Here is an 8,948-nt window from a genome sequence, read left to right on the forward strand (position 1 = left end):
TGGCTGTGGCTCCCACACAGCCTGGCTGCAGAGCCCTGTAGGTGGGCGCTTCCTGCCCTTGCCCGAGCCCCACTAGAATCCTGGGGCCCTGGGCCACAGGGGTCTTGACGGGTCCCGCATCTACTGCCTTCCCTAAATGGGGATGGCAGCGTGACACTGTGGTCCTGTATGCGCTGACCTGGCTGTTCTGATGAACCTGCCCCAGGTGTGGGAGTCAGGCAGGGAAGAAGCATCAGCCTCGAAGCCTGGCTTTCTGTCTTCAGGACATTCCATAGAGGTGACGGTGTTGACAGGTATTGGGAAACACAAGTTTTCCTCCCCAGTGCATCTGTCCCTGTTTATTTAGGATGTGGTAAACATTTGGTCGTCATCCTGGCTTAATTAAGTAGAAAAAAAAGTCAGTACTCTAGAATTTTGGTACATTTCAAATATGTTTTATTACTTTTCTTTTTGTCTTAGAAAGAATATCAAACCTGCATGCAATGCTAATGGTTTCTGACCTTTACATAGCATATGACACAATAGTGCAACACGGCACATACTGAAGGGACATGTGTAGAGGGGGCTTTCCTAAGAGTATATTTACAAAGCGAAAGGCGTGTGGTCATCTTAAAGAGGGCTGCACCAAAGGAGGACTGCACTGTCTAACACTGAAGAATTACGTGGGGAATCACAGATTGCTTTAGTACTGCATGTCCATTGTCATGAGTAAAAGAAACATGCTTTGAAGGTTTTCCCTCATCAACAGCATGTGTCTGTAGCTGTACATTGTACGTGTATTTGTATATTTTTAAGTTTTCTCCTAAGATTTTCGCTACAGCATCAGTAACTTCACGTGGTTTTGAAGCAGTGAAACTTTCACAAACGCTCAGGTTGGAGAGAAGACCCAAGGACCATTCCTTAAGGACCTTCCTTAAGGACCATTTATTTGCCTCGCCATCCCAGGATCTTGGAAATGTTTCCTAGAATGTGTAAAAATTAACCCCGGGGATGAAGCACATTTCTCTGGCAGCCAAACTTGAGTTCCTCAAAGAACAGATGCAGAGAGATCTGCTCCTGCTTGCCCGACAATTGGGGCCATTGGGGCCGCTGCTGAGTCCCCCTGAGGCTGTGACCGACCATGAGCCCAGGAGAGCTTGTGGCAGCTGTGCCGAGGCGCCAGGACCTCTGAGCGGAAGCTTCCCGCGCTAGGAAGGGAGCAACGCTGCTATGAAATGTCTCAAACAAGTTCCCTGTTCCTCCTAGGTGCTTATAAAGCTCAGATGTATAGTGATGTCTGGACAAATACAAAAAAGCATTTTTTTTTTTTTAATAAAGGAAAGGCATGAGTTTCTCCCCTCTTCGGTAAAAAGCAGTTTGTGATGAAATCTGGAACACAAGAGAGAAGGGTCTCACATCTGGAAGCCTTTTGCACATAGCTATAAAATGTAAAAACTGACCCCCGGTAAAAAGTGCTTTGTAACGATATTTAATTTGTGTCTTATGCCTGTGAGAAAGAAAGGGTTTGTTTTTTTAATCTGCAAAGTCCTTTGCTTGTGTCCCAACCGGTGTGAAGCTTTCCCATCAGGGATTTTTCACCCTATTCTTCGTAGACCCTGGGAAGAGAAAACACCCATGTCAGTGGCTCAGGATGAGGCAGGAAACGCACAGGCCGGTGTCTGAGCTTCTCTGCACCTGGCCTGGGGAGTGCCTCTCCCAGGACCGCAGGAGCCCAGGAGAAGCAGGGGACATTTCAGAGGAGGCCATCACATGGGCGTAAAAGCTCACCTGAACCTGGCTTTGTCCTTTCTACACAGCCTCCACCTCTGCAGTTTCTTTTTATCTTCAAAGCTCTAGGAAGCAAACCCTCTTGGTATATGAGGAAACTGAGAAACAAGAGACTGAAAGTCTGCCCAACGAACACTGAATGTCAATGGTGGGAAAGACCTCTATGTCAATGGTGGGAAAGACCTCTGTCTCCGGCGTGGATGGGGGGAGGGGCAGAGGCATCCCTTCCCTCCATTTAGGCTTGTGTTTTTCTTTGTATTTAGCCCAAGAATACATGTTCTCCAGAAAAAATGCCAGTTCCAGAAGCTGCTGCCTGAAGACTGAAGGGCGGTTAGTGAGGCTGGGGCTGTCACAGAGGCCCGTGGCTCAAGGTCACGTCCTCTAGTAGTCGTCAGGCCTGTGAGCACTCACAAGCTGACTTCCCCCTCACCTCCCCAACCATCTCTGTTTAGATACTTAAATCCCTTCCTTTCTGCCGCATGGCTGCCGTGGGACCACATGTCACATCCAGGTCGTCCACTGCTCCTTCCGCCTCGTTCCTGATTTCTGAGTAATTATGCCCTGAAATCAGATGCCTGCTGCTGCTGCTGCTTCTAGTGGCAGCCGGAAGCTCTGGCTCTGAGCTCCTGGAAGCCCTCTAGTCTCGCCCCACAGCCTGGGCCGGCCGCTGCCTTCTCTTGTCTCTACTCTAGGTTCAGCATTCTCTCTCTCTCTCTGTCTCTGCAAAGAGGACTTCAAGATGGTTCCTTTATCTCCACAAAGACATTTTCAACCTGTACAGAGGGAGGGGAGGCGAGGAGGACAAGGGAATGCCCACATCCTCTCCCAGGACACCTCAGCATTCCAAGAAGGAGGGATGAACTCATTTTGTAAGGAAGTGATGGGAGGCCTGGTAGCAGAGGTGCCCTTACTGCTCTCATCTATGGATTTTGCAGGGACAAAAAGAGCGGGGCTGCATGGACCCAGGCTTGCCTCCTTTTCATCAAAGCTGTGGCCCCAGGTGGAGGGGTCGGGACAAAGGCTGGATCTCCCAGCAACCTGATGAAGACTTGCTAGCGCCTCTGTGAACCGGCCCTGCAGTCAGCCTCATTCCACTTTTGATGACGCAGGGCCCGGAGGGTGACTGGACAGGAGGTGTCCTGTGCTTGTCATGTGAGCTGCCTGCCCTGACCAGAAAGAGGGCTTCATTTCCAGTAGATTTATGGAAAATAATCTCTTGCTCTCATCACTTTCTATTTCAAGCAATTGTGGACGAGGCAGTTTTGGAGGCAGCACAAAAGGCTCAGATACTGGAGTTGGGCCCAAGTGTCAGCTGTGGGAGAGCTGGTCGTGGGCTGAGCTTAGGGAGGTGTGCTGGAGGTGGCAGGGAGGAGGGGCGATGGGAGGGTGGCGTGGGTACCCGCTGGAGGGAGGGGAAGGTGATGCCAGGAGACCTAGCTTCCTGACTAGTGCTCCCAGACAAGTCACTCCCCCCAACTTAGCCTCTGTTCCCCCCTCTGCGGGATGAGGTGCAGGCACCAGCTCCTGAGGAACTCACCTGTGTGTGTCTGTACGTGTATGTGCACGCTTCCCTGGTCATGCTCTGCAGATTCAGGTGTAAACAGGCTCTGAGTGTGTGAGGAGTGGGTATGCTCCAGGACAGGCTCACCTTTATGTAGCACAGGGGAGCCAGGAACTTGCCTCCCCCTCTGAGGCCAGACATGGGACCCCAGGAGATCAGAGAGGGGAAGCCATTTTCTGATAATGGGGAAACAGCCCAGACAGGGTTGGGGTTAGGGGTCTAGTTCAGGACTCTGGTCATTCGGCCACTGCTGTCCCCTGAGGGTAAGAGCGGCTCTGATTTTAGAGGGTCAAACCCAAGGTCCCTCCCTGCACCTGCACAGGAAGGAGTTTATCAGGCTTCTGGGCAACAGGGGGCATGGGGCACCCTGAGGGGAGACTACGTTGTTGGCAAGGAGTTGTCCTCATCATCTTATGGTTGTACCCACAGTTTTATAGTTAATAAACCCAGTCACTTAAGCAGTTGTGTTTCACCAAACCACACAAATCACTGAGAGAGCCATGCTGGGCATTCGCCCAGCCATTTGACAGAGGGAAATTGGGGGTCAGAAAACTTAAGTTACTTAAACAAGGAGAGGAATTAGGACTATCCTAACTTCATAAAAGTTAGAATGAGACAATCTTTAGTTCACAAAAGGATCAATTTTCGATGCTTACAATTGTCCAAGAGAGCAATAAGTGTAGCAGTAAGTTAAGTGGTGAGTTCCTCGTCCCTGGGAGTATGTAAGCCATGTCTGGGTATCTGCTTGCTGTGGCAACTGTAGTGGGTGTTCATGCCTTAGATGGGGCTAGATGACCTAGAAGGGGCCTAGACTCTGGATCTGGTAGGATGGTGGGAAGGAAGGTGAGGGGCAGTGGGGCATACCTGCGCTTCTCATTCCAGGCGTTGTACCACTTGATGAACCGCTTGGTGCTCTGCAGCTTGGGGTGCAGGCAGTGCTCCTGACCCCGGTACCTGGACACGCTCTTGGTGGTGATGCTGAAATGGAGCAGGATGGGATGGAGGATTGAGAAGCCTGAATGACAGCCCCTCAGTGTGGCCTGTGGGTGGCCCTGGTCTGTCCCAATCAGAGCACTGAGAGACTGTGGCCTCCTCCCTCCTTTCAAGGAAGCCTACCCATATGCTCGCTCCCTGGCTCTTTGGAAGGTTCGGGTTGTCCCCTTAATCTGACTCCACGTTCGGGTCTAACCCTGTGCAGAGTGATGGGCTCTCACTTTTTCCCCTGGAGCCCCCAAAGTCTGGGATAGTCCCCCACCCCCAAGCCTACCCCCATGCAGGGTGTTGCCCACAGCACTGATGGCTGCCTTGGGGAACGAAGGTCAGGGGACTCTTCCAGCTCCTCTGAACCTGGGATTGAGAGGTGGAGAGAGCTAATGCCAGCGAAGTATGCATGCCAAGACCTCATCCTTGGATGTGAGGAGCTCCATGGCAGGGCTTGGATGTGCTGTGGTCTCTGTCTGATCTTTCAAACCCTAGTTCCCCTGACCCTCTGCAGATTGTTCTGGGGCTGGGCATTTGTTGACCCTAAAGCTAAGTCTTGTTGACTTTGAAGCCCATTTTGATTCCTGAGCATGAAGTCCCAGTTATCTCACCCTTGGACAGGAAAATAAGACTGCCCTTCAGGTCTCTATCAGCCAGTGTTCCAACACCAGTGGAGGTCTAGCCATGTGGTAGAGAAGTAGGTGGCTTTGTACAGAGCGTAGGGCCTGGGTTTGAATCCCAGGTCTGTCTGTGGGACCTTGGGTAGCCTCTCTGAACGTAGTTTGCCCATCCATAAAATGGGTATAATAATAGGACCCACCTCTTAGGGTTACTGGGATGATTAAAGATATAATCTATGCAGAGTGCCTAGCACAATGAATAGTTACTGTTATTAGCAATTGTCATGGAAGATGGGATGGTCAAGAAGAAGCCTTAGTGTGTGAGGTCCAGCCTGGGAGGGAGGAGGAAGGGAGAGGCTGCTGCCCAGAACTGCTATGCCCCTCTCAGCCAGGGCTGGGCCAGGGTGGCAGGAGTTCAGAGGAAGCTTCTGGGTGGGGGAGGAATGACGGTGTTCAAGAATGAGGGCCCACCTAGCGAACATGGAAAAGTGGAAGGTGAGAGGTGAGGATGTCACTCCTTGGGAGGTCACACGCAGGAGTGAGGTATGGTGGTGGACTGGCTGCTGGGGTGTGGGCTGAGGGGGCAAAAAGGGGCGGTTGGAGGTTGGGGTGGAGAGGGAGGGAGAGAGGTCAGCCAGCACCCCATAGGCTCCTAACAGTGAAGTGTCAGGTTGCCTGGGCCAAGTTCTGGAAAGGAGCAGGGTCGCCATGAACTCTGAGTCTCCCAGTTGATGGGGAGAGGAAATCGAATCTTGCTACCCGAATGGGGGCAGAATATTTCTGGGCAACCTGTTCTCTTCCCTCCCCTGTGCTCTTCCCTCCCCTTCCCGCCCTCACCATGGCCTAAGCCTCCCAGGGCAGGGACAGGTCTTGTGGTAATGCCAGGTGACTGGGCTCTGCCTTCGCTGGCCCTCTCTATGAGACCTGTGGCTCCCTGGGTCCCTCCTGCTAGGTCTCAAGCATGGGGCCGGGCTTCAGAGTAGAGTCCAGGTCCCCTCCCCCATAGTACCTAGTCGCTCTGCAGGAATTTAGCCCATGCTTTGCTCTCTGCCTGCAGTGCTGCTTTTGCACTTGGAATAAAAGGCCATGGCCAAGCCAGATAAAAATCCCCTCCTCCGTAAGGTCAGCGTACAGGCTGAGGATCCCAAATCCTGAAGGTTGGGACAGCAGGGGAGGACTCTCAGCTCTCCCACCACAGTGCTCAAATGCTCAGTCATAACACGGGGACTTTGAAACTTGGTTGTGGGGTGAAGACATGAGGATTTCTGCCCCCAGCAATTGGGCAGAAATTCTGGGTCCTGTGTGCTTGTCCTCAGTGGTTCTGGGATACCGAGGGTTTCAGCAATAACTCAGGGGGTATGTGAAACAAATTGCCCCTTCTAGAATCTTGGCTCTACTGTATCCTTCTGAGTGCAAGGACTCCCACTTACAAAGCAAGCTGCACCCCAAGCCTCATCAGAGATTTCTAGGTGACTCAGGGTGAACTGGAAAACTTCCTTTAGTTCAGCTTTGGGGCTAAAAACCGGCTTTGGGAAAAAGCACTGGTCCCTCATGTGATCTGGAGAGTCTTAGGAGCTTGAGAGGGGAGAAGACCTTCAGCCCACCAGGGATGGGGGTAGGGTCCTGGGTATGGGGTGGAGGTTTAGAAGAGGGTGACTGTGTGCGGATCTCATGAGACCCCTGCAAGTTTTCACAAGGCTACGTAAAGCCTTCTCATGCGCTTGCCTGGCTGTCAGGTTCCTCTCTATTCTGAAAAGTATAGCCACGAAAAAGGGCAAGCCTGTTTACTGAGGGTTCTGTCCTTTTGAGATGTCACTGCACCTCATACCCTGCTCCTCCTTTGCTGCAAGGACTCAACAGCTCAGCCTGGTGTGTGGAGCATTTTTCAGCACTGAGAGGAGTGCAAAGTTAACGTCCCGTCATTCTCACCCCAAGAGAGCTGAGAACCCTGAGGGGCTTGTAGCTCCTCCCTCAGCTGTGTGACCTCTAGCTCCCACCCAAAAGGACTTTCTAGCAGTTTTTCTGGACCTGGGTCTGCAAGGCAAGGGGCATGGCAAAGGGGCAGGGACAGGAGGCTAATTTAGGTGCCCAGGAAGGAAGGCAGAGGGGTTTAGCTCAGGCCCAGTGATTTTCTGAATTCCCCTAACTACAGCCTGACTGTGCAGACCCCAGGTGGCAGTTGCGGGGGAGGCGGGGGGTGGTGGGAGCTGCCTTTGCAGACACTGTGCGGAGGCCTTTGGGCCAGCGGGGCCAGTGAATGGAAGGCACTTGCCCAGACTGAGAATAAAGTGTGTCCTGTTTCTGGGGGAGGGGAAGAGGGGCCAATGGTCCGTGGCAGATATTTGGTAGCTGCTTTGCCAAGGGCTCCCTTCCTGGCCAAGAGCGTATTGATGGGGAAACAGTGGTGCTGGCCTCAAGTGGTTAATTGGGAAGGCAGAGAGCAAGGAAACGCAGTGTTCTCTCGCTCTGCCCCACTTTTTAAAATATTCCCTGCATCCCCACCAAGCAGGGCTTCACCCTCATGGCACGTTAATTCCAACAGAGCCCTTTCCACAAGACTGCTTAGGAACCCACAGGAGTCCAGCTGGTGTTGGGAGAGTGAGGATCGGTCTCAAAATGGAATCGCTAGAAGCCAAAAACCAGACGGCCATGGTCCCCTGATCAGAAAAAGGCCCTGTAAGGAGGTTCTGAGGACGTCAGACAATGTTTGCTTTAATTCTCTCTCCAGTAACAGGAAGGCAGCAAGCCTCACAGTTTGGGTTCCAGTTTAATAGTTCTGGGTGTATTCTGAGTGATTTCAATCTGGGTGTTCTAAGTTGGCACAGGGAAGCCATTTAACCCTTGATCACCCTAGAAAGGTGGGCAGTGCAACCCCTAGGCTACCCATTCGAATCCTAGCAAGGGTGAACTCCTCGGAGAGGCTGTTTCCGGAGCACAGTACCGTGACCCTTTTTTCAAACTCTCTTCCAGACTGCCGTGCCAGCGTCCTAAGGACTTGCTAGGCAATTACAAAGCCTCCGCCAAGGCCTTGACAAAGGCTGAGAGAAAGGCTTGTTAGCCCGACCCAGCCCCAAGCTGCGCCGCAGCACCCGGTTAAGGGCTGCGCGCACACGCTCAAGGCGAAGAGTGAGAACTCACATAACCATTTTCTCCTCGCAGTGCGGGTACTTTGGCTTCATTTCCAGCTTCTTCACGTCGCTGTAGCGGATCTTGGGTCCCTTCCGGGAGCACTTGCATTTGGACCCTGCGAGAGAGCGCGCGGGGGGGCTGCTCAGTTGCGTGAGGGGTCTCCTTCGCAACTCATTGACCACCCTCGGTGCCCACCCAGAACCCCAGGGATCCCGGGAAGCTTAGCAGTTGGCGTTGGGGGTTCCCCAGGATGGGTCGGGCTGGCGCCAAGGGACCTCCCAGGCACTCACCGTCCACGCGCGCGGCGCACAGCGCCAGGAGCAGCAGGAGCAGCGCTGCCGTCAGGATCCTCATGCTGGCCGAGGGGCACGGCGCGGGAGCAGGGACTCGGGGAGGGCGCCCGCGCGTCCGTGCGCCGGGCTTGGCTCTTTCTGCCCGGAGCGCGCCTCCCGGCTCCACTCGCTCCTGCTGCGCCCGTCGGTGGGAGCCTCGCGGCTGTGGCACCCCGCAGCGCCCTGCGCTCGGCTCTGGGCTCTCTCCACAGTCTCCCTCCGCCCGCCCAGGCCTCTTTTAAATCCGCTCCGAGCTCATTAATATGCAGAACCACTCGGTGACTCACTGAGATTTCTCAACGCGGTGGTGGGGGGGGGGGGCGGAGACCTTCCCCGCCCGCCGCCCGCCCCGGACCGCGATCGCAGCAGCGCACACTCGGAGCCACGCGCGCACTTGCACATTCAGACTCACATCCGCTACCCTCTCGCTCTCACACACGCTCTCTTTCATACACTTGCACACCCAGGCTCCAGCACGCACACAGAGCCAGAGCCAGTGCTCGGGCGCCACTTGACGGTGGCGAGGCTGCTTAAGGGCACTGCTTTTATGATTCGCGT

The 8,948-nt window shown here is 53.7% G+C and overlaps 1 protein-coding gene across 2 annotated transcripts; it reads right to left on the bottom strand.

Annotated features, from left to right (window-relative positions):
* Nucleotides 1-412: 412 nt before the first annotated feature.
* On the bottom strand, nucleotides 413-8,621 carry CXCL14 (C-X-C motif chemokine ligand 14). 2 transcript variants are annotated; one of them, XM_068535927.1, is made up of 4 exons: nucleotides 8,349-8,621; nucleotides 8,068-8,173; nucleotides 4,193-4,306; nucleotides 413-1,595 (listed from the first exon to the last, which is right to left on the bottom strand). In XM_068535927.1, exons 1-4 carry the CDS (start codon nucleotides 8,410-8,412, stop codon nucleotides 1,580-1,582), a joined length of 300 nt encoding a protein of 99 aa, XP_068392028.1. In that variant the 5' UTR covers nucleotides 8,413-8,621; the 3' UTR covers nucleotides 413-1,579. The 2 variants fall into 2 exon arrangements, with proteins under 2 accessions (XP_068392028.1, XP_068392029.1); XM_068535928.1 differs by having other exon boundaries at nucleotides 413-1,368; nucleotides 8,349-8,580.
* Nucleotides 8,622-8,948: the final 327 nt, after the last annotated feature.

Source organism: Eschrichtius robustus, chromosome 2, assembly GCF_028021215.1.
Source record: "Eschrichtius robustus isolate mEscRob2 chromosome 2, mEscRob2.pri, whole genome shotgun sequence".
NCBI lineage: Eukaryota > Metazoa > Chordata > Mammalia > Artiodactyla > Eschrichtiidae > Eschrichtius > Eschrichtius robustus.

What these genes read in the sequence shown, in the direction of transcription:
- CXCL14 (XM_068535928.1), bottom strand. Translation starts at nt 8,412, where the DNA reads ATGAGGATCCTGACGGCAGCGCTGCTCCTGCTGCTCCTGGCGCTGTGC. An exon ending in GTGCGCCGCGCGCGTGGACG is followed by an intron (nt 8,174 to 8,348) that starts GTGAGTGCCTGG and finishes GCTCTCTCGCAG; the next exon opens with GGTCCAAATGCAAGTGCTCC. An exon ending in GCCTGGAATGAGAAGCGCAG is followed by an intron (nt 1,369 to 4,192) that starts GTATGCCCCACT and finishes CTTGTGTTCCAG; the next exon opens with ATTTCATCACAAACTGCTTT.